General features: G+C 44.8%; 1 protein-coding gene across 5 annotated transcripts in view; it reads right to left on the minus strand.

Moving 5' to 3' along the window:
* fer1l6 (fer-1 like family member 6) overlaps window positions 1-25,055 on the minus strand; it is a 68,467-nt gene continuing 43,412 nt past the window's right edge. For 3 of the 5 annotated variants that reach the window (XM_082507931.1, XM_082507934.1, XM_082507933.1), the window contains 25 exons: window positions 23,254-23,378; window positions 22,206-22,340; window positions 21,949-22,098; window positions 21,765-21,872; window positions 21,597-21,659; window positions 21,373-21,471; window positions 13,894-14,119; window positions 13,192-13,340; window positions 12,980-13,102; window positions 12,838-12,880; window positions 8,245-8,289; window positions 7,654-7,745; window positions 7,387-7,515; window positions 7,154-7,294; window positions 5,146-5,273; window positions 4,901-5,071; window positions 4,511-4,665; window positions 3,977-4,119; window positions 3,773-3,861; window positions 3,589-3,687; window positions 3,161-3,281; window positions 2,933-3,053; window positions 1,595-1,752; window positions 1,400-1,500; window positions 1-476 (listed from right to left, as the gene is read on the minus strand). In XM_082507931.1, the coding sequence (XP_082364057.1) occupies window positions 296-476; window positions 1,400-1,500; window positions 1,595-1,752; window positions 2,933-3,053; window positions 3,161-3,281; window positions 3,589-3,687; window positions 3,773-3,861; window positions 3,977-4,119; window positions 4,511-4,665; window positions 4,901-5,071; window positions 5,146-5,273; window positions 7,154-7,294; window positions 7,387-7,515; window positions 7,654-7,745; window positions 8,245-8,289; window positions 12,838-12,880; window positions 12,980-13,102; window positions 13,192-13,340; window positions 13,894-14,119; window positions 21,373-21,471; window positions 21,597-21,659; window positions 21,765-21,872; window positions 21,949-22,098; window positions 22,206-22,340; window positions 23,254-23,378 (3,095 nt within the window). In that variant the 3' untranslated portion in view covers window positions 1-295. Of the gene's footprint in view, window positions 477-1,399; window positions 1,501-1,594; window positions 1,753-2,932; window positions 3,054-3,160; window positions 3,282-3,588; window positions 3,688-3,772; window positions 3,862-3,976; window positions 4,120-4,510; window positions 4,666-4,900; window positions 5,072-5,145; window positions 5,274-7,153; window positions 7,295-7,386; window positions 7,516-7,653; window positions 7,746-8,244; window positions 8,290-12,837; window positions 12,881-12,979; window positions 13,103-13,191; window positions 13,341-13,893; window positions 14,120-21,372; window positions 21,472-21,596; window positions 21,660-21,764; window positions 21,873-21,948; window positions 22,099-22,205; window positions 22,341-23,253; window positions 23,379-25,055 lie in introns of those variants that run through there. The other 2 variants (XM_082507930.1, XM_082507932.1) reach the window with 2 other exon arrangements.

Raw genomic sequence — 25,055 nt, forward strand, 5'->3', positions numbered from 1 at the left:
TGTTATTGACTCACATTTATTTATTCTGGTTAAACAGATTTTGTTTTCCATTTTCATCATCTTAAAATGTTAATATGTTAACTTTCACTGGTTAGTAACATTTGGAAAACATTTATTCAGACACAGAACGAATTAAAAGCAAATGGCCAGCCTTCATTCTTATTCCCGTTGATGTAAATGACTGTTTTAAAAAGTGAGACCAAACATCTACACAACTTCAATATTCAAAAAATGGAGACTTTGATCATTTGGAAAAGCTGTAGAGCTGCAGCATACACACACATAGTTTATCCGTTTAGCCGCTGATAATCTTGTTGGAGATGGCTCCGGGTAGTGTGTAGAAGAGCAGGGCAAGGAACAGCGCTGTGATCAGCAGAATGATGCCGATGATGATGTACTTCTTGTAGCTTCGCCACACCAAGTGAAAGAAACATTTGAAAGGGTTAACGAACCACGAGAAGGAGGTGTCTGGACGACTGCGGGAAAGAGGAGAAAAGCAAATGAAGTGGTTTAGTTCATTACAGATTCTTACAGGCTGAGATGATTACGATGCTTTAGCAACCCTGAATGGGTCACCTGAGAAAGTGTCTAATGTTACGACATTAAAAACGTGATTCCAGAAATCATAACGGCGTCCTGGTGCATCCAGATGATGTGCATTATAAACTGACGGCATTTTCATATTAAATACTAAGGTTAAATGGAACAGCTCAAGTGGGAGAGGGATTTTATTCTGGCACATTAAACCAGTGAATCTCCTGTGTCTGAAAATTAAAGCATATGAGTAATAAGACTAAAACTTTGAATGGAGCAGCTCTCATTTATAGAAACCAAACTGTGAACCCCTGAACACATGACTTCATTTGGACCAGAAACCTCTCTGCAGCTTCTCTCCCACCATAACAGCCTCACAGACAATAAAAAAACCAAACAAACCCGAGCAAAAATTACTAAAAAGATAAATGACTCGAGCATCAAAAAGTATAGAATAGAAAAGAATAGAATACATAAGAGAAAGTAATATGATATCCTCAACTGCACCAAAAAGTAAATGAGTAAAATGTGGATCTAGTGTTGTGCAGTCTCTGGTCTGGGAGCGTCTGGCCGTGTGTTATTGTTCTCTTGTAAATGAGATTACACCTGGATTGATCTTTGGGAACAGGCCGTTTATTCTCTCTATATCTATGTGTGCATTGATGCACACATAGATATAGCTCCAGGTTGGGGGGTTGACTCTGTATCCAGTAAGGACCCCCAGGCTACCCAAATATTGTTATTGAAAATGTGTAAATATACCTCAGATTTACAGAAATGTCCCTGTATTCCTTTGACGCATTTTTCGTACATAAATTAGATTGTATTCTGACAGATAAACAGAGCCTTGTGTGGTTATGGTTACTTTGGTTTTGGTAGTGGCTCTGGCTCCTTGCGGGCACGGCCAACAGGATTTTTCTCCGACTCCTCAGCTGTCACAAGATGGAACTCTGCTTCCACTTTCCCCTGGAGGAAGATCGATTGTTTGATGATCTGTATTTGCCTGACTTTATTTTTACATTTGTTTATACACTGCATGTGTGTGTTACTGTGTACTTACGGTCAACTCTCCTGACTTGGTGAAGGGCCACCAGCCTCGTGCTCTCTTCTGCTGAAAGATGGAGATTCTCTCAGTCCCATCTGTCAGCATGTCCGCCTTACACAACTTGGCTGTTTTAGCTCCCCGAGTAAATCCATGGAGGTCTAATTCTAGTGTGCCTGCAGACACACAGTCAGTCAGGTGCACTGCCGTGTTTTATGCAGCCAACACCAGAATCTCTGAATCTCTTTTGTCAAGTTGTTTTTGCCTTCATTCAAGTCATGCACATTTTATCTCCATTATTCATCCTGACTCTCCAGTGCGACTTCTAATACTTTTTGCCATTAAAGATTGTCTTAGAAGGTTTGTCATGTCTTCATGTTTCTTCTGCTTTCAGTGCTTTAAACATTTAGCACCATCTTCAGGTTTTGGGGGTAATTGTTAATAGTTAGCAGGAGTAGTCTTCCTGAATTTCTGCTGTTTCCTGTCCTCCACAGGAATGATTCAAGCATGCTCCTTATACGTTCAAATTGGCAATATGTCCCTGTATTTAATGCCATTATAGCAGCATTTCCCTGAACACAATGCAGTAACACTTTCTATTCTTCAGTGATTGTGAACTAAAGGTGCATCGGGGCACATCACTGTGAAAGAACAGCTCTGCAGCAGAGACATTGAGCTGTTAGCCGTTAAAATGTGTCTGTACTACCTGCCCCGGGAATTCTCGCATGTTATCGCGATAACAGCGTAGCCCCCCCCTCAGCCAATGCGGATGCAGCCTCTTACTCCGCTCTGTGGTCAGCAGACTGCAAACGCAATCTCTGAGAGCCCTTTTTGAACATCTGGGGACTATATTGCATCACTGGACTCAACACTGCCCACCTTCACCCAGTATGTGACATGGCCCACCAGAGACAATAAAACATTGGACTTACTGTATGCCAACGCAAAAGAGGCATACAGTTTATCACTTCTGCCACCCCTGGAAAGATCTGATCACAACCTGGTGCACAGGGAGCCACCAGCCACCCGCACAGTGCAGAGATAGTCGGAGGAGAGCGAGGAGGCTCTAGAAGATTGTTTTGAGTCTACTGTGTGGGAGGTGCTTTGTGACGACCACAGGGAGACTCGCAACTTTCAGCCTTTTCGCGGCCTTGAACCTTACTGCAGGCTCTTTCTTGTCTTCTTCTCTCCTATCTGTCCAATAACCAGTCCGTTTAGCATAGTGAAGTCAAACTCTGGACCTTTTTTGTGACGCAACAGTGCTAACCACTGTATCACCTTAGTATTTTATGTTCATCAGTGAAATGTGTGTGTATAATTGCCTCTCTGTGTGAATAGGCACTTATGCATACCCACCTAGAAAGTCGTCAGAGGAGAGTGTCTCAAAGTCCCAGACCTGCAGAATGAGGATAGCAGGAATCTTCTGCTCTGTTTTATCTAGAGAGAAAATACTCTCTCTCTTCCTCACCACCACTACCTGTCAGAGGTAAAGTTGGTAACGATGTGATTCTGTAGCAGCTATTTTATCTACATCAGGCTTGGAGCCGGAGCTCCTAGGACCAAAGATCACACAAATATGAGTACCTTTTCAGCAGGCAGGTAGCTGAAGGGGAACACGAAGCGCCAGTTGAAGTTTCCTTCTCCAGTCAGAGAGTTGTAATGCACATCAGTTTCTTGTCGGTCATCTTCTAAACCTTTCAGCCAGCTACAACGGTAGATTTGGTAAGGTGAGAGATTTTCTAGCAGTGCTTTTTATATAAAGGTTTAGCTAGCTAGTTTAGCTTTTTGGGCTGCAAGGCGCTAACGTGTTGACACCGTGCAGCCCTCACACGATCCACGTTAACTCGCTAACAGAGATATATTCAGTACATTCAATGTGCTGTTCAATAAGGAATCAGCCAAGCTTACACAACAGACAGCAAACGTCACTTTAGTTTTGGAATTATTATTTCCAAAGCTAAAAAAAATATTTATATTGCCAAAAAATACCAGGAACAAATAGATTTTTTTACCCCTTGATGTAAATATCACTGAACTGTTGACCAGTGAGGAAGTGGCTGTCCTCCAAAATGACGTCCTCTGTGTTCCAGATGATAATACGCAGCTCGTATCTGCACAAACACATCTGAGTTTGAATGACCGCATGCCAAAACAACGTTGACAGACATTGTTTTATTACGTTTTGGTAAGTCTCACCCTTTTGGTTTTCGAGGTGAAATGTCCACTGGAGGTCCTGGATGTGGCAGGTCCATTGGAAACATGTCTACCCACATCTGGACCTGACCCTACATGTACATGCACACAGATGTAGGCAGTTGACCCAGAAAACCCAAAAAGCTTAAAGGTTGTAAATGCATGAATAATGATTATTTTTTACCAGAATACTAAACTCAAACATACCTGGTCCATTCCAGGCCGGGCCTTATTAAACAGAGTTCTGGTCTCAATGTGCTCTGGTACCAGTGTGCATCCTACACCTGGGATCTCAGCCCAGCGGTGTAGGATCTTCAGTGACAAGTGTTCATAGGACTCCACTGGCTCGTCTGAGGGATACACACGACAATGACAAATCAGACTCCTATATACATGTTCTAGCTCCAGCATATTTTCTTGATCTATACTATCTTTCCCCACAGTGTTGGATCATAGGGATCGAGTGATTGTTGGTGTTCTCTCTAAAACTGAAATGACATCTCCAGCTACTGATGGGGATATTTATTACTTATGCAACTGTTCTCACATTGTGTTGTACTTACATTTTATATAGCGCTTTTCCTACTCATACTGACAGACAAGTGCTTTAGACTACAAAGATGGAATTGCACCTGATTAAAAGGTATCATGTGGACTCATGCAGTAAATGTCTGAATACTGTTTCTAAATGTTAAGTTAAAAAAATAATCATGCAGCTGATCTAGAATGCCCTATATCTACCTTCATGCATGAAGAGCGTTTTGCCAGTGAAAACCTTCTCTGACACAATGATGCGTCCTGGACTGAAGTGAGGACCGTCCAAACCGCTCTCTCTGCACATCTTTGCCAACAGCTCTGATGGCTTCAAACAGTCTCTCCAGGCATTGTAACCCTCACTGACAGACAACAAGGAAGGAACAGGAAACGCTTCAGTGCGAGGGATTCATAGAATGCAGAGTTGTAGATGGATATAAATGCCTGGAATTTCTACTCCTTTAGTTGAATTTGGTAGTTTAATGTAATAGAAAAAAAGTAATGTAACTATGAGGTAGGATAGTAATTTATTGAAGTGACCAAATGGAATAAATAACTCGGACTTTGATCTGAAAGAGTTCAAACGTCCAGGCTTACAGACTATACTCAGCAGGGAGTCCACAGGTGCCTCTGTGTTTGCTGTAATATCGGTTCTCAAGGTCAATGCGGGTCTCTCCAATCAGATCGTCCCCTCCCACCAGGTCGTGGTCATAGATGAACACTGACAGCAGAGACTCCTGAGGAAGTGTTGCCTGCATCTCAAAAGATCTGGAAGAAGGAGAATAGAAGAAGTCATATTTAAAATGTGAGACAATTCCTGAGAAGCTTTACCAGTTATTTACCTTCCAAAAACAGGGTTTAGCTGTTTGGGAATGTAGTTGTCTCTGTCTTTGATTTCATTTTTGCCAAGTCGTAGAACAATGTAAGGGTCCGCCTTCCCATCCGGGTCAGCTGGGTGCAGGTTAGAGGCCTGGAAAGAGAAGGGGTATCATAAAAGAACTCACAAACAAGGACTAAAACTAGTACTTTTAACGGCACTATTTGTAAATTCTTCTGTTTACTTTTTTTTAAAACCTTCCATTATAAAATATGCTATAGTTCAAGATGTCTACTGCTTAATGTTATTATTTCAGCTGCTCCTTTTAGAGGTCACCAAAGCGTGATCAACAGGCAAGTGTAAGAGATGTTCATGCACAGGAAGGGGAGAGTACAGTCCTCCTTTAGGTAACAAGGGACTGGGAATCAGGGATTGACCTTTTGTCTGAGTGTAAATCTTGAGGAAGACTGTGCGAGACATCCTCCCGCCCTCGCTGTGGTGTTCACAGTCGGGCTTTTGTGGTTGTCAAGTGTTGCAGTGCTTGTTTGGGCTGTAAGGACAGCCTATATTAAAGTACTGGTTGCTTACGAAAAGCTCCGTTTGAAATGTAATTAAGTGCTTTGCTACAGCTTTTAATGAGCTTGGTGCTGAATGTTATTTGGCCTCTGAATATGAGACCAGATGGGTTTAACAAATGTGGTGACAGTTTTAACGAAGGTACTTTTGTGTAATACCAGTTTCCATCACAGAGTGGTGCAGCTAGTCAATGAGCCTAAAGGAATAGAGGTCCTAATGTGATTGGTCACTTTCAAAACAGTGACACCACAGGCTCTGTGATGGACGGGTTCAGTGTTAAATGGAGTTAGGCTGCAGGAGTAACATAGGCGCTGTTTTAAACTGCATTTGTTTGAAAAATGAAGCTTTGAGAACAGAGCTGATGTGAGAGCCTGAATCTCTGGCATCACTCGCACAGCAGGCTCTCACATGTGTGATGGCTTCCTTGAAAACTCTGCTGAGTTCTCCAGGAAGTTAAATTTAATTGTGTGGCAATCAGAGATGGGCAGTCTGATTACTTTTCTCAGGTAATGTTCACTCTGTGTGGGAAGAAAACTTCCTTCTACAGAGAAAAATTAAACTTCAAATCTGAGCGAGCAGCGAGCACGCTGCCACGGGAATGTGACATTCACAGAGAAACCCCCGGACCCCCCCACTGACATGACCGCTGTTGGCAAGCCTCCACCCACCCCAATAGACAATAGATTTAAGAGCTGCTGAATGTTTGAATTGGTTTATTTTTGCTGTGTTTTACTTGCATCTATTTGAAAGAGTGTAAACACAAAAAATTATTTTTTGGAATATGCAGAAAATAGGTTTAAATGTTAGAGAATTTCTTCAAGTCAAAGACTGTTGCATATAATTACATTTTTGCTTGATGCAATGTGCATAAAGGTAAAAGATTAAAACTCATGAAACAATTTTTAAAAGGAGACTTTTTCATTGGATTACATTGCAAACGATGGATTATGCAGAAAAATAGAATTGGGCTGAAAGGTCTGTTGCTTTATTACGTATTCGGGTTGTGTATCATGTTTTTTAAAAGTAACTAAGTAACTAATTACTTTTGAAAATGAGTTATCAGTAAAGTAATGGGAATACCTTTTGGAGAAGTAATTAGTAAGTAATTAGTATTTCTAAGTAACTTGACCAATACTAATAATAATTTGCTTGTCATTATGTTTTTTCTTGCATGCGACTTTTGACATAGTTAAGTCTGCAGAAGCACTTTGAGAGCGAAGGCAGACGTGTAACTACACATCCAGGAAGTGCTTTCAATCAGGTCCACACAGGAAGGAGCTAGACCAGTTTAAACCTCTAACGTTGGTGTTAGGCGATGTACTAACTGCTGTATCACGTCAGCCTCACTAAACGCTGCTCTTTTTGTTTCTCAGTACAATGGAAAACTATTCTACAACTTTCAAGTAAAACATTCCAAAGAGAACTCAGCAGAAAATTCCCATGTGAGCAGGACTCACACAGACAATGTAAACCCGTATGAGAACTTGGACTGAGCTGTTGGGAGGGATTCCTCTGTTGACTCTAAAGCTCCCAGCGTCTATTGCTTCATGCCAGTCCTCCTCCTCCTCCTCAGCGAGCTTATAGAGGCAGAATCGACCCTAAGAGACAGCATGAAGATTTATGTGTAGATATGCTAGTTGTTGAGCAGTACCAAAGTAGTACCCGCAAAGAACATTACTTAGTATCTCACCTTAAATTTTCCAACAAACCTCTCCTCATTTGATCCCTCTTCCTCACTGGCTTTCCCTCGGAACAACTCGTATGTTTTCACCCAGTCATCAAAGGACCCAAACTCTGACTCCAACTCCTTGTTGTACAGCTGCAGAGCCAAGATCAGACTCACTCAAGCTTTTCTTTCTAGCATATGGTACCCCTTTTATTCTTTGGTTGGACAGTAAAAGCATAACAGGGCCCAGTAAACCTGTACAAGAATTGTATCATCTCTGAAAAAAATTACCTTGAGTGTAGCTAATTTGGTATGAGGGCTGATGCTCGTTCCCTTTACTTTCTGTTGCCTCTTCTTCTTATCTCCATCGGACTGGCTGCTGACTGATGAAATAGACAAGGGTTATTTTCAAATGTGAAAACTAAAGGCCCAAACACAGCAGAAATCATATTGAAAATGTGACTACAGTATTTAACAGCAGGTAACAAAGTGAGCCACCGAGCTTAGTTAAGAAGTGCCATGCCCTGAGCTCAGAACTGTCCTATTCACCAGAAGCAACAGTTCAAAAGTTGTCTGTTATTTAACGACATTTGCAGTCATTCTCTTGCAGGGTTTTTCAGAAGAACTTGTCAAATCTTTCAAATGCTGCCATCTTAAATATCCAGTCATACCAATCAGATCATGCAGTGAGAGGACCACATCCAGTAACATCATAAACTAGCCAAAACACAGCTGCTAAAACCTGTCTGCAGGATCGTAGCACCAAAACCAGACAGTTCCCAGAACCTCAACTCCCAGAAAGTAAAAATGACCCTCAATGACACGGCGTTGTATCTTTTTTCAAATCTTTTTGTCTCTTTTTTTGCAGATCTTAATCCTTACCCAAAGATTCTATTCCATCGCTGAGCAAGCTGTGGTACAACAAAGCTGCAATGCACAACAGTGTGTGTGGGTCAGTGGGGAGAAAAGGGGTGATTATTTCTAAAACCAGTGCGTACCAATTGATATTTCCCAATTTCATGATTTTTAGGTTATCGCAGAAAACAATACTTTGACACCAAGTCTTTGACACATTATCATTTATTTGTCTCTTTTTATGTTATTATAAAGTATCACAAAGCGATCCCGGTCTCATGGCTTAAGCTGGAATGTGAACAGTTCTCAGCTGCTGGGAGAATTTAGCTAATGCTGATACAAAGATAAGCTTCTGCCCCTGAAGCACAGGCAGTTTATGGGGCCAACCGTGTTACACTTTTGGAGCCAGAGTCTGTCCACTAGTGACTTGAGGTGGAGTTGCTGTGTTGAACTCCCACCCAGCGGACGTAACTGCAAACACAACCCCTGCCCCTGCCTGGCTGCTCCAGTTTTAATGATTTCAGCTGACACAGATAACCATAACGAGACAGGGCGGGGTGAACATAACACTGACGGGAGACAGGCAGAGTCAAACAGGAAGTACAGAGGTTCAAACAGGAGGAGAGAGAGCACGGGGAAAAACACAGACATAACGGGCTGAGGAAGACATGGAATAAAACACGAGGGCTCACAGTTACACAGGGGCACACAGGAGGTAACCAAATAAGGAACATCTTAACAGAAGAACCTAGGAACCAAGGCATGACTAGGGGATGAAATACAAAACATACAAAAACCGAGAATACCGGGCCCACATGGCCCGGGTCCATGACAGTTCCAGAGAGACATTCGGGACTGCAACCTCCTCTGCTTCACTGAGACTTGGCTGAACCCAGCGATACCAGACCACGCCGTGCAGCCGACGGGGTTCTTTTCGGTTTACCGCATGGACAGGACAATGGAGTAGGGGAAGAAAAGAGGTGGTGGAGTGTGTTTGATGGTGAACAACAGATGGTGCGACAGCACAAACATCTCCCCACTCACACGCTCTTGCTCGCCCAATCTGGAGCTTTTGATCGTTAAGTGTCGCCCTTTCTATCTCCCTCGGGAATTCACTGCGGTCATTGCCTGCACTGTTTACATTCCGCCTCACGCGGACTCGGACACTGCCTTATGTGAGCTACATGAGGCTCTCACACATCAACAAACACTTCACCGAGATGCCGCACTCATTGTTATGGGAGATTTTAACAGAGTGAATCTCAAACGGACATTTCACAACCTTCACCAGCACATCAACTGCCCCACCCGGGGCACGAGGACATTAGACCACTGCTACACCCCGTTCAAGAACTGTTACAAGGCTCAGCCCCTGCCGGCATTTGGAAAATCGGACCATTCCGCCATCTTCCTCATGCCTGCTTACAAACAAAGGCTAAAGCAGCAACCACCAATCAGGAGGGAGGTCGCTCGCTGGACGGACCAATCGGTGGCCGCGCTGCAGGACGCACTGGATGACGCAGACTGGGACATGTTTCGGCGCAGCTCTGATGACATCAACATGTTTACGGAAGCGGTTGTGGGATTTATCGGGAAACTAGCGGACGACACAGCAGAAAGAACTATCATCCGAACGTTTCCCAACCAGAAGCCGTGGGTGGATAAAAACATCCACGACGCTCTGAGATCACGCACCGCTGCCTACAATGAAGGGCTTGTCTCCGGTAATATGGACCTATACAAGGCTGCGTCCTACAACGTGCGCAGCGCGGTCCGAAAGGCAAAGCGGAGCTACGGGGAAAAACTAGAGTCACAGCTACGACAGTGCGACTCTAGGAGCCTGTGGAAAGGACTGCGGACTATAACGGACTATAAACGACCAGCTTCTTCAATGATGAATGCCGATGCTTCACTGGCTGATGAGCTGAACACGTTTTATGCTCGCTTCAACGCCGCAGCAATTAAAACAACAAACGGCTGCGCGCGCTCGGAGTGCACCAGTGAAGAAAATGCATTCGTCATCACAGAGCATGCCGTGAGGAACACCTTCAGGAGGGTGAACACCAGGAAGGCAGCAGGACCAGATGCAATCCCTGGCCGGGTCCTTAGAGCCTGCGCTGATCAACTAGCACCGGTGTTCACAGAGATCTTCAACCTCTCCCTGGCCCAAGCTGCGGTTCCCACGTGCTTCAAACAGTCCATCATTGTTCCTGTTCCAAAGAAACAACAGCCCGCTTGCCACAATGACTACCGTCCAGTAGCACTGACTTCAATTGTGATGAAGTGTTTTGAAAGACTGATGAGAGATCACATCACTTCTTCACTTCCTCCCACCATCGACTCACTTCAGTTTGCTTCGTTCCACAGACGATGCCATATCTCACCTGCTCCACACATCCCTGAGTCACCTGGACACTGGCAGAGGGAATTATGTTAGGATGCTGTTCGTGGACTACAGTTCAGCATTCAACACAATAATTCCCTCTAAGCTTTTCACCAAGTTGACGGATCTAGGACTCAGCTCATCACTGTGTCAGTGGATCCTCAACTTCCTCACGGACAGACCCCAATCAGTGAGGGTAGGAAAACAAGTCTCCCCCTCCATCTCACTCAGCACTGGAGTGCCTCAGGGCTGTGTTTTAAGCCCCCTGCTGTACTCACTGTACACTTATGACTGTGTAGCCACATCCGACACCACCTCCATTGTCAAGTTTGCTGACGACACTGCTGTTGTGGGCCTGATCTCCGACAACATCGAGACGGCCTACCTGGAGGAGATTAGGAACCTGGAGACCTGGTGCCAGGAGAATAACCTCCTCCTAAACATCAGCAAGACTAAGGAGCTGATCGTGGACTTCACTACAAAGCAGGCGAGGAATTACAAACCCCTCATCATCAGTGGCACGCCAGTGGAGAGAGTGGACAGTTTCCGATACCTGGGTGTCCACATCACTCAGGACCTGTCATGGTCCTGCCACATCAACAACCTGGTTAAGAAAGCCCGTCAGCGTCTCTTCTTCCTCAGAAGACTTAGAGACTTCCATCTGCCACTGAAGGTGCTCAAGAACTTCTACTCCTGCACCATCGAGAGCGTCCTGACGGCAAACATCTGCACCTGGTTTGGGAACAGCACCAAGCAGGACAGACGAGATCTGCAAAGGGTGGTGCGCTCGGCAGAACGCATCATTCAATCAGAGCTCCCTGACCTGCTGCCCATCTACACCAAGCGGTGCAAGTCCAAAGCTAGGAAGATTATGATGGACCTCTCCCATCCCAACAATGGACTCTTCTCACTGTTGAGGTCTGGGAAGCGCTTCCGCTCCCTTAAGGCCAAAACAGAGAGAATGAGGAGGAGCTTCTTCCCCCAGGCTATTCGGGGCCTGAACCAGGTGTAGGACTGGACTCTCCCACACACGTCACTATAAGACTGGACTCTCCCACACATCACCACACGCACCACCACACATTTCCTATAATCCTATAATTCCTATAATTTATAATCCTTATCTTTATAATCTCTTCTGCTATTTGCACATTCTTTACTGTAAATTCCTAAGTTAATTTGTAAATTTTTGTAGTAAACTGTAAATTGTAAATATTGTAAAACTTTTCTTCTGTCATTTAATGGTCGGGCATTGTACAGCTACAAGCATTTCACCCCCATGTCATACTGTGTATGGTTGTGTGTGTGTGACAAATAAAATTTGAATTTGAATTTGAATTTGATAGTCATATTTTGTTAGAACTTTTAGGATTTTTGAGGCATTACAAATTTAAATTGAGATTAAACTGGAAACGGAGTAACCAGGCTACATAAAGAGTTCCACGACTCCACCTCAAGTCCCCACTGTGCAGACTCCAAAAATGCAACATGGTAGCACCTAGAAACTGAAAATGTTGGCTTCAATTTTGTGTTCTCATTTTTTATATATGGTCCAGACACTTAAGATGGTGGGTCAAAAATACTTTTTCTCACAATCAAATCACAAGAAGAATGACTGAGAGTGGTTAGAGGCTATTTTCTGCACATTATTCAGTTCACACAAGGCACATTTCTGAAATTGTTCCTCGTCTATTGTAGGGTAAAGATCCTACAACACTCCAGGGAAAACCTGAACACTCAGACGATCAACTATGAGCAAGTACTTAGCAACGATGGAGAAACTCCTTTTCAACAGGAAGGAAGCACTGATAGAACTTTGGGAGGGGCAGCTCTGTTCTGCGACCGGTTGGGATGAGGGGAAAGAGAAGACAGCAGAGGGAGGCAGGACAAAAGGCACACTATGGGAGAGAGACAGTTTAATAATTACTAATATCGATGTAAACGTCCAGAAGTTGTCTGTAAACATGTGCAAAGTGAAAAGAGTGATCAGACCCCAACTATAAGCTTTTTATGCAAAATCTGGATACCATTATCCTGAATCCAAACTGGGAGAGAGGAGAGGTATCTTATAAGATTGAGTTTTTACCCAATTTGATAATTTCAGATTTTTCAATTTTCCCAAATTTTGTAAACTGTGTCACTCACACCTTGCAAAATAGGGAGCCGGTCCTCTAATACTGACCCTTGACCCTGAACAAAACACAAGCAGCTGCTCAAAAAGCACTGATCATATGTACCTTTGGAGACCTCAGAAAATGGAGAGTTGTCCCGTCGTTTGATCTGGAACATAATCAGGGAAGCATATGTTCACATCACATTTTAAAATTACTTAAATAATTGTTTGATCTTTTTAGACAACAGCCCAGCAATCTTAGATACCTCTCTCTCTACTGAGGCGTAGTATTTGGACCACCAGTCGATGACACTCTCAGCTGATTCATCTGCGATAGTCCGCTTCCTGCGTTTGGTGGAACGACTACGGGTGGACTTTGCCTTGCTCTCCTGGATTTAAAACATGTATACATATTTGAAAAATGTATAGAGAGCAGTTTATGTGACTGACAGAAACATTTTTTATTGTGTGAACTAACTATCATCTTCTTCTTCCTGGCTTCTTGCTTAGGAATGGGTGGAGCAGGTGGTGGAGCGGGTGGTAGGGGTTCATCCTCTACAGTGATCCGGAAATCTTGGTTAGCCACTGCTACAGCCGAACTAGTCTCTGGAGAATCCTGTGACCGTCCTGGTGGACAAGAGGCAGCTTTTAGGATGCTGTCATGTGAACCTACTATTGGAAATATCCTCAAAAGAAAATCTTTGTGGAAGGAGGGAATCGGACAAACGGCACATGGACACATCAGGTAATTCAGTCTGTCTAGGTTGACCAAAAAGGGTATTTCTATTACGTGAACCACAGTCTAATTGTCCTTTAATTAAATATGAATTAAGTAATTATTCATTAAGCAAGTTGTTAATCTAGCACAATGCGTGCTTTGTACAAGAATGGTCAGTTCTACAGGAAAATGTAGTGGCTGCTTTTGACCCTCTACAGCCATCAGTGGAAATAATTGCATTGTTGTTGTTGTTGTTTTTACCTTTTTATAGTCATTTTGTGGTTCATTTGTATTCTTTATGTACTTTTGTGTCAGGTGATCTTTTCCAAAGTCTCAGCAAAATACCATCCTCTGCAAGACTGCCACTGTTCTCCATAATGCATATGGATCATAACTAGTTGAATTAATATGCATGTCATAACCAATAATTATGTAATGAACAAATACACACACTAGCATTACCCTCAGCACTGTGTGGCTCTACTGTCATGGCAGGTCCAGGGGTGCTGATGTCTTTGGGTGGTTTGTGTGTCTGTATGGGTGCAGGAAGGGCTGGAAGTGGAATCGGTTTGAAAGCTTTGAGGTTGTTGATGATGTGGTTCCCAACAAGCGTACTGCGACCAAAAGCACGCCAGTCAACAACCGTGATACTGAGCGGAGGATGGAGATGTTCATTTTCTGGTAACTCCTACAGAACAGTAACAGAGTGCAGGTTTTTAAGTTGTACACAGTTACACGGTTGTGTTTTTCACAAATTCAGTCGATGCAGAAATAGGTCAGTATTTCCTCATCATAGCTGATTCAATTTACAGACCACCAAGTCACACCACCTGTCACCTCAAGACACTTTATATTGGTAAATACCCTTCAACAATAGAGAGAAAACCCAACAGTCCTGTCGTGCTCTCTGGCTCCAGGTTTTGAGATTTGAGGTTTCTTCTGTATTTTAGACCATTGTGGTTCTTTACTATGTGCTGTTGAAATTTAACCTTGTGTTTATGTGCTTGCTCATAGGGAGTCATTTGTTGGGGTTTTCACTCTATTGTGTAGTTTCTTTCCTTACAATAAAAGTGCCTTGATGGGATTATTGTTATATACATAACATAAATAAAACTGAATTGAATTCCTTGTATTTGTGCCTTTAACTTTAATTTGCTGACGTCGGCTGAGAAAATTGTCAGGCGGTGGAAGGAATACTTCGAGGACCTCCTTAATCCCACTGACACGTCTTCCGAGGAGGAAGCAGAGTCTGGGGATGAGGGGAATGACCCGCCAATTTCCGGGGGCGAGGTCACTGAGGCAGTTAAACAACTCCTTGGTGGCAGAGCCCCTGGTGTTGATGAGGTCCGCCCCGAGTTCCTGAAGGCTCTGGATGTTGTAGGGCTGTCCTGGTTGACACGCCTCTGCAATGTTGGGTGGAGATCAGGGGCAGTACCTGTGGACTGGCAGACCGGGATGGTGGTCCCCATCTTTAAGAAAGGGGACCGGAGGGTGTGTTCCAACTACAGGGGGATCACACTGCTCAGCCTCCCTGGGAAAGTCTATGCCAGGGTGCTGGAAAGGAGAGTTCGTCCGCTAGTCGAACCTCGGATACAGGAGGAACAATGCGGTTTTCGTCCTGGTCGCGGATACTTGAGGGTGCATGGGAGTTTGCCCAACCAGTCTACATGTGTTTTGTGGACTTGGAGAAGGCATTCGACTGTGTCCCTCGGGGTGTCCTGTGGGAGGTGTTGTGGGAGTACGGGGTATCTGGCCCATTGCTACGGGCCATTCGATCCCTATACAACTGTTGCAAGAGCTTGGTTCGCATTGCCGGCAATAAGTCGGACTCGTTCCCGGTGGGTGATGGGCTCCGCCAGGGCTGCCCTTTGTCTCCGGTTCTGTTCATAATTTTTATGGACAGGATTTCTAGGCGCAGCCAAGTGGCGGAGGGCTTTCGCTTTGGTGGCCTCAGAATCTCATCTCTGATTTTTGCAGATGATGTGGTTCTGTTGGCTTCATCGGGTGAGGGCCTCCAGCTCGCACTGGAACGGTTCGCAGCCGAGTGTGAAGCAGCGGGAATGAGGATCAGCACCTCCAAATCTGAGGCCATGGTTCTCAGCCGGAAAAGGGTGGAGTGCCCACTCCGGGTCAGGGATGAGTTCCTGCCCCAAGTGGAGGAGTTCAAGTATCTCGGGGTCTTGTTCGCGAGTGATGGGAGAAGGGAGCCGGAGATCGACAGACGGATTGGGGCTGCAGCTGCAGTAATGCAGACGCTGCACCGGTCCGTCGTGGTGAAGAGGGAGCTGAGTGTAAAAGCGAAGCTCTCAATTTACCGGGCCCCCTTTCCCTGGCGGGTCGCGGAGTATGGGAGTGCCTACTGGGGTCAGCGGGGGAGCTGGCCCCAGGGAGGGGTCACCTGCCCCTCCCTTCCTTCCCTCCCCATCTCCAGCTGCCTCCCTCCTCCCGCTCCACCACAACCACCCACACATGCAGGGCCTTGGAGTAGGGGTATGTCACCAGGGTGCAGAGGAGGCTACCCCCCCCCCCCCCCCCGTCCCCTTCTGGCTGCCTCTGCCTCAATTTTATCCCACAACTTAGACATTCACATTACTCACACTCTCATTACACATACATATAGGATCTTGGGGGTGGGCACGATGCACGGAATCCAAATTACCATCAGGGTGTACACCTCACCCCTGGCATCGTTGCCCACCTCTCAATTTTAAATACACGTAGACATTGAGGGCTAGCAGGAGGGACTATGCGCTCACCTGCTGCTCTCTGGCAGGTAGCTCCAAGCCCTCCTGGGTTTTAAATGCACCTTAGAACACACATGCATCAACACTACAATGAGCGGGTGGAGGGAGGTTTGGAGTCTTCTCTCACCCCCATTCTCTGCGGCCTGCTGGAGCGGGGGGGCTAGGAGGAGGAGTTGGCCGTCCGACTGCGGTCTGGAGTGTGGGGCCTCCCTGCTGCTGCGGAGTCGGGGCGGTCTGCCTCTCCCCACCGCAGGGAAAAGGGTAACACCACCTGGGTCTGGGTGCAGTTCCCCCCTCCAGGGGCAAGGGTACCTAGACCCGGTTTGTAGAGTACGCTTGGGGAGTGTGATCGTGTGTACAGCGTCTCTTTATGTCTGTCTCCACGTTGGTTGAGTGTGGAGTGAGTGCATATGAGAGCATGAGGGTGGGAATGGATGTTTGTGTCTGTGTGTGCCTGTATGTCTGTGTCTATATGTCAGGTTGGGTGTCAGACGCCACCTCTCTGGGGACACCTCAGGCGCTCCAAGGTTTGGAGGCCTATCTCCACCCACCACCACTTCCCCTGCCAGTGGCGGACTCCCTCAGGTGTCGGTGCGTTGGTGGTTCTTTGTGTCTGGGGGTGGGCGTCCGGGTACACACCGGCTCACTCCTTGGCGGCCGCTTATCGGGGCCTGGAGCCTGGGGCTCGCTCGGGCCACTTCGGAGGTGGGGTGCCCCCGGCCTCTCGGCCTGGGGCTCAGTCACTCAGGCACGGCTGGCTGCCGGCGGAGCTCACGGGCGCGTCACTGCAACTCCCCCTGGCTTCTGCTCCGCGGCTGCTGAGTGAGCCCTCATCTGGGACTCTCCTCAGCTCTTTCTGGGACAGTGGTGCGGCTGCCCCTCTGTTGGTCTTCCTTGGTCTCTTGTGTTCTGGGGGCCTCTGGATGTCTGGAGTTTTGATCTCCTCCATACCTGCTTCATGCCCTGGAGGACGGGGCTGTGGCTCCCCCACACTCCCTAACAGATCATTACATGGAGAAACCTGTGGAATGCAAGCATGCTGATCCACACAGGTGTGCACACAGGTGTACACACGGGTATTCACAGACGCGGACTACAGCTTTCTTGGCTGCTGCCTCAAAGCACATTGTACGCTGTCTATCTTGCGTGCTGCACAATATCGTTTATTACTTAGCATCTACTGATATCTACTGCTAGCTAGTCTATTGTGATGGTGCCGTGTTTTTTATTATGTTGCTCTTTGTTGTTTGCTTTCTCTTCTGTTTTTTTTCTCCATACAGGTGACCCAGGTGTTTGTTTTTTTGTTGTTGTTTGTTTGTTTTTTTTTCTTTCTTCCCCCCCTTCTCACCGTCTCTTCTCCCCTTTGGTTTTCTTTCTCTCCCTCTCTTTCTTTCATTCTTTCTCCCTGTCCTATCCCCCAGTCATGTCTGTCCCGTTTGTAGCAACTGAAAATAAAATAAATTCATAATTATAATAAAGGTCAATCAAATGGACCAATATGGCAAGGCCATGATGATCCACTTGGTAAAATAAATCCGCTTGGCATCTTTCTTGGCCTTAAGACAACAATTCTGATGGCTAAAGATCCAAACGGGCCACAAAAAATTAAAAAAAAATAAAAATTTTACCGGTCGATCTACGTCTCTACCCTCACCTATGGCCACGAGCTGTGGGTAGTGACCGAAAGAACGAGATCGCGGATACAAGCGGCAGAAATGAGCTTCCTCTGAAGGGTGGCTGGCCTCTCCCTTAGAGATAGGGTGAGAAGTTCGGCCATCCGGGAGGGGCTCAGAGTAGAGTCGCTGCTGCTCCACATCGAAAGGAGCCAGCTGAGGTGGTTCGGACATCTGACAAGGATGCCTCCTGGGCGCCTCCTGGGTGAGGTGTTCCAGGCATGTCCCACCGGGAGGAGGCCCCGGGGCAGACCCAGGACACGCTGGAGAGATTATATCTCTCGGCTGGCCTGGGAACGCCTTGGTATTCCCCCGGATAAGCTGGAGGAGGTGGCTGGGGAGGAGGAGTCCTGGGCTTCTCTGCTTAGGCTGCTGCCCCCGCGACCCGGCCTCGGATAAAGCGGATGAAGATGGATGGATGGATGGATGTGCCTTTAACTCCTTGCTTAGTTGACAACAGGTTTGTTCAGCCTCTTTTGGATTCTGCTCCTCCAACGTCATCTCGTATCTTCTCTTTCTGAGCTACTTCAGCGTTAACCCTGAGTTTTCTGTACGAAAGGTTTCTAATAGTGTCTACTGTCTTTGTTTCCCTAATGAGCATCAGTAATAAATAAATAATATAGATTTTTAGACCCATCTTTATTGTGGCTGTGGTGTTCGTGGTCAGAGTTACATTACATAAAGCAGGGGTGGGCAACTCCAGGCCTCGAGTGCCGGTGTCCTGCAGGATTTAGACATTACCCTGGGTCAACACACCTGAATCAAATGATTAGTTATTTAAGAAACACAAGTATTTGTACTTCTTCTTAAGTACACTATGGCTTTAATTTTGCCCCCTCTGTTAATCAGTGAAGCCATGAGACATGAGCCTGAGACATGTCTTAGGTTTTAGAGATCTTAAACATTAGATTTTAGTTTTGGGAGGATGAGACATTTTTAGTGTAGTAAGCAGACTGTGTCTGGAAAAATGAAGCGATTATGAACAGATCCAGACAGCATGAGCTGGGAAATAAACTCTGGGCCTGATCCAATCTGAATCTGTCTAATTTGTTTTTTCTAAAAACACAACAATAAAAAGAAAACTCTTTAGAATAGAGGCTCCAAATTTAATCCTATTACTAAAAAATCTTATAATAATATTATTTTTAGTATTATTGTTATTATTAGCTATGTATGTGGCTACATTAAGGGCTACATATACAGCAGGGCATATTAGTCATACAGCCACATCATGTGGAAATAATCACAGATACCTGAGAACGTACGGTTACTCTGTAACCTTGGTTCACTGAGTAACAGAGGCTTCACTCCTACATATTCCATGTGTATGGGATAAGTGCAGATCAAATGATCACCGGTTTCAGGTCGCACAGCTGTTTTATAGGTAAGCTGTGGGCGTGGCCAGGCCAGCCAGAGTGTCTTAAAGAAGTATCCACATGCCAGGACCCAGGGGGGGTCCTACCCCATACATACGGAATATGTAACAGGGTGGAGGGATCTCGATATAACAGAGAATATGTTTAACCCTCTCAGGCTCAAATTAAACTTTTTGTTGCTAATACACAACCAAGTCCTGAAGTGGTACTTCTGAGTAAAAAAACACTCATACATTATGTATGTGGGGTAATCAGGTTGTTAGTTTTTAACTACTGCTTCGAGAGGGTTAATAAGAACATGTGGGTGTCTGCGGAAAACAAGTTGATTTCCATTTTGTATGAAATCTTGAATTTGTCCTGATGCAGTGAATGTGGAAAGTCTTGTGATTTCTAGGATGTTAGAATTTCAAAAAGCTGCAGCTATAAAACTTGAAAATGATCATGGATTCACTTGAAGACAGCTTGAACATGAATATATGACGGTTGATAACGGCTTGGTTGTTATGTTCTTAGATATGGGTAAATGTTCCTATGTATCAGTGTATATTGTCAGGCAGGCAGGATTGGACCTAAACGCTGAACTCGTAAACGGAAAACAAAACTTTATTAACAGAGAGGCAAAGGGCAATACGAAACTATACTGGGACAAACTAAAACTAACTCACAAGGAGGCACGGGTAAACCACGGGGAAATGCACACAACACCGAGGGACGACGCGACTCAGAACAGAGGGAGATTCTGACATAAATACACAGAAGGTAATGAGGGATGTGGGAACACACGGCGAGCACAGCTGAGGACAATTACGCACAACGAGACAGGAAGGACACGGAACTGAAAATACTGACCCAGTACGTGGACCTTAAACGTAGCACAGGAAGAACACAGAGATGCAGAGAGAGAGGGCACAGAGATAACGGCTGGGGAAACATGGAATAAAACACGAGGGGAAACAAGGCGCAGGAACTCAGAGCTATATGAACACAGATACACAGAGGAAGATACAGGAGCAAAGATACGGGGAGATCTAACAACCAAAAGCTAAACATATCCACCGAGGGACAAGGACTGTAAACTGACAAGGTGGACTCAATACAAAATGACAAAACACAAGAAAAACCGCTGGGTCATAAGACCCAGGATCGTGCCATATGTGTCGCATTTCCCTTTTAGTTTTTGCAAGACTTTAAAGACTTTAAAGGGTCTTGTGCTAAATAAAGAAATGTTGTGGAATTCTGTGATAGAAATTAAAAGTAGCCGTGAGATCGAGTAGAACGAAGACTGAAAGTCTCAATGACTGCATGACAGGTCCTGAGATGGTTACGTATCACAAGTACAGTCAGTTGATTATTAAGTATTAATTCAGTTATATATTTTGTCCAAATATTTTGGAAAAAAAAGTTTATAACTACGACTACATTATTTGTTCTTGAGTAGTCGAGTGATTTTAGTACATTTCAGAGAAAAATGCCAGTCTCTAAAGAGCTGTTGATGGTTACTACATGAAATAACTTTTTTACCAAATTGTGTTCTGATTTTAGAAAAAATGTTACAGAAAAAGTGTTTGCATGGTACAGGTGTGCACTCGAGACTTGGCTCCAAAACTTGGACCATGTGTCCTCTTTGTGAACGGAAATAACACGACTTGCTTCGAAATGAAGAATGAATCTGTCAGAAGTTAATTCTCCAGGATTCGGTAGAGGTCACAAACTTGACCTTCCAGCTGAGCTACTTTCTGACTGTGGCATTGGTAGCAGCACTTGGGTCTCACCTGTGTTTACTGTGAAGGTAGTAATGCACGTTAAGTAATTACAGAGTTATTTAAAAAAATAAAGTAAGCAGTGAGTAAAACAATATGATATTAAATGGACAGCAGTCAACCAGATCATGTTGTGTAGTAATGACGTCAAACAGTTTTGTATCTTGTGCTATATTTGCTGATATAAACTGAGATACTATAACCCACACTACACTGTACTGTTTAAAATGGATCGAATTCCTAATTAGTTTACTGAATAATACTGAAAGTCTGAACTTCAATCACATCTTGATTATTTGAAAATCATTGATGCAAAATGAAAATCAGTAGCAGCCCTGGGTAATGGCTGGGCTCCAGTTTTAAAATGTTAGAGATCTGTTTGTCTTACCAGCTCGATGGCATCAACGAGTGTGGTGAAGTTTGGGTTGGACTTGTACTTCTGAATAACAGAAGAGCGTAACGTCTTACCAGCACACTCTATAATGACCTAGAGAAAGGCAGATATTAAGTATTAATATCTGGCAGATATTAATTAAGCATATTGTGATCCTGGACACCAGCATATCAGGTCCTAGAGAGAACACAGGTACATTGTAAAGATTGTGTTTGTACCTGTGGCCTATCCACAGACAGAAGTTGGACTTTCTTCAGTTCCCTCAGACCCCAGAATAATACCTATTGAAAAAATACAGTTTTTATATATTTATTTGGGGGGGTGAGAAAAAAGATAGGGTTACTAGTCTCAAATCCAGACACGTGCACACATTCATGTACTCAAACCTCTAGTCTGTAGGTGCTGAGGACAGGCCTGATATATGCAGGAACTGTGTAGATGCCTCCATCTTGTTCCTCTAAGTCTGGCAGACTCTGCTGTTCAGAGTGTGAGATCTACACAATCATAATAAGTCAGGAGTCACTCATGCAATATTATGATGGAGCATGTATGGTTATTTAAAAGACTGACCTGCAGCAATTCAAATGCAGCCAGCAATTCTCCCCCTGGCTGGCTGCCACAGTGCAGAGCGTTGTACTGGAGAGTTGGAGGTGTGTAGGGAGCAGAGGACAGACAGACCTCGGGCACTGCCACTGTGGCACCCAGATACTCAGCCTTTCCCTGCACACACCAGAGTGAGCTCAGAGAGGGGAGAGTCAGGCAGGAACATAGCTAAAAATAATAGTTCAAATAACTTGATTGAGTCTTTTATTTGAATTAGGGATTACCAATGCGTCGTCATCATACACCTCTATGAGGATATGTGGTGGCTCTCGCTGGATATACTGCAAATCTCCACTCAGCAGCAGATGGCTCATTGGCAAACACTGATTCCATGTAGGACTGAGAGTCTGACTGATAATCTGACAACACAGTATCACCAAGCAAATCAGACTTGGACACGACCAGCTTGAAAGCAAACAAAAGCAGCAAATTCTGGAAGTCCAGGAAGGTCCAAGTTGGACCTTCATGGAACAGAACTGCTTTTCCAGCATATCCTCAAATGTTGAGTCAGACTGGGGTACTTGAATTTGACATTTACAATTTGGCAGGGCACATTAACCTACCGAACGAAGCCAACCAGGACATATTGCTGCCATGAAGGAGTATTTATGGCTACATAGTCCCATACACATCTGTAAAGCACTGTGTGTCCATTTTAAACTTTTAACCGTCTGACCACCATTTGGACATATTATAATGAACCATGTTATCATCTATTACCTAATTATCATCTTTCCACAAATGGAAACACATGTTATAAACAGACAAAATATACTGCTCAAAAATATTAAAGGAATACTTTTTAATCAGTCTCTAGATGCAAACAGCAAATGCCTCTGGGGCTTCATGGTGCCAAATCTGGGACGCTCTACCAATTGCTCTTAGAACTGAAGAAGCTTCTCGGATGACAGGTGAACATCTTCAAGAAACTTAAAGAAGTCTGGTCGCTTTTCTTTCCAAGCTCTTTAGATCGCCACGACCTGCATGATTGAGAACCTTTACAGAACTGTTGCATCGTTTTGATTTCCTTTTATTACTTTGGTGTTTGGGGTCTTTGAAATCAGCCCTCTGTAGGTCGTGGCATCTTGCTGTTACTAACACATTACTCAGTGCATATTAGTGTAGATACCACATTATTTTTCCCTGCGGAGATCTTTTTTCTAAGTGTTCCTTTAATTTTTTTTACACACACACACACACACACACACACACACACACACACACACACACACACACACACACACACACACACACACACACACACACACTTACATTGGTGGTTTGACTGTGTGACAGAAAGGTGACTCGAGCAAAGGGATCTGACAAGCCAGTGTTGTCAGCAGCGATCAGGCCACGAGCCTGATACATGTGGCACCTCAACTGGAACTGATGCTGCTCTGCAGACACACAGACACAGCTGGAAATGTAAAACCTTAAGGATGAACTGCCTGGTCCAGAACAAAACTGAAAGTTTGTTAAAAAGTTATTGTTAGGGTTTACTACAGGTGCAATGTCAACGTTGTCTCTAAATGGTGGGTACACATAAATTGCTGTAGTTGAATTATTTCCATGTGTATTACAAGAGTTTTGCTTTCAGAAGGAAACATTTAATTCAATGCAGTTGAGTTGTCATGATCATGCATTCCTCCTGGTACTCCTGCCATCTCTCCCTCGGCTCTCTCTTTTCTCTCTGTGTATGTGCGTGTATGCGATAACCACACCACATCTTCCAGGGGCACGATCCCCCTGGGTCTCCTCCCTCTGACCAGTGACACACCTGCAGTAATCAACTCACCTGTTCCTCATCTGACGTTCCTTTAAATACAGAGGACGTTCTTTCAGCCATCGCTTGAGCGTTAAACCAACTGCAGTAGATACTCACCTCCAATCTGTAAGTCTGTTTACCTATTTCCATGTTCCCTTTTCCTCATCCATCCTCTCTTCTGTCCAGGAGACTGATATGTTTGTCTCGTGGACGGTTCTGTTCAGAGGAGAGGATCCCGTTTCACGGTCCTGTTTGAAGACGGAGGATAAATCTACCGGACTATTGTAAATAGAGACTGTGGATTTTTCCCCTTTTGATAGACACTGTAAATAGTACCTGCACTTCACTGTAAATAAATTCGCTGAACTGGCATCCTGGGTCTCGCTTTTGAGTCCGTCTGCTCAAAGGTTATGACAGAGTGCTTGGACTCCGTTCAGCACTCTCTTGTCCAACAGGAAGCTCAGCTGGTGAGCGTTTTCCAAGCCCTGCTCAACGACGTGCTAAGACACTACCTCAATAGGTTTGTTTTCATTTATTTAGATGACATTCTGATTTTTCCCAAATCTCTTTCTTTACACGAGTCACATATCCGTTTGGTGCTGCAGCATCTCCTAGATAACCTATCTGTGGAGGGAGAGAAAGTTTCACGTTGACTCCGTCTCCTTTTTAAGCTACATTGTTGAGAAAGGACAAATTAGGGCTGACCCAGCAAAGATCCAGACGATAAATGATTGTCTCACACCAACAACCATCGATATCGTGTCGGATTGTGGTCCCCAGTTCACCTCCAGTATATGGAAAGAGTTTTGCACTGTCCCGGGACCCCTGGCTAGTCTTTCCTCTGGTTTTCCCTGCAGACCAGCAGCGAGCTGGTGTGTGGTGTCCTCCAATCCTTCCCAGCTAGCTGCAGGGCTCTCATCGTTCAAGGCTTCCCTGGGGTATCAGCCGCCTTTGTTTTCAACTGTTGAAGGTGAGTTCTTTGTACCTTCTGTTGAACACCATCTCTGCAGGTGTCAGTGACTTTGGAGGGCAACACAGGCTGCTCTGCATCAGACCAAAGAACTGAATAAACGATGTGTCGTCACAGGACTATTTACCGGGTCAAAAAGCATGGCGTGGTGGGTTGGTGCAGCCGACTCAGGGGGCAGTGAGCCCACTTGACTCGTTATACCGTTAGCTTCTAGGGTTAGCTTCTCTGCCATATTTCATCCCAAATTTACTTTAAATCTTTCCAGTTTAGTTAGAGTGCTAACCAGTATCGAGTGGTAGACTAGTAGGAGTTGTTTCAAACCTCACCATGTGACTCACC

This window comes from Aulonocara stuartgranti (genome assembly GCF_965226115.1).
Source record: "Aulonocara stuartgranti genome assembly, chromosome: 16".
In the NCBI taxonomy this organism is placed as follows: domain Eukaryota; kingdom Metazoa; phylum Chordata; class Actinopteri; order Cichliformes; family Cichlidae; genus Aulonocara; species Aulonocara stuartgranti.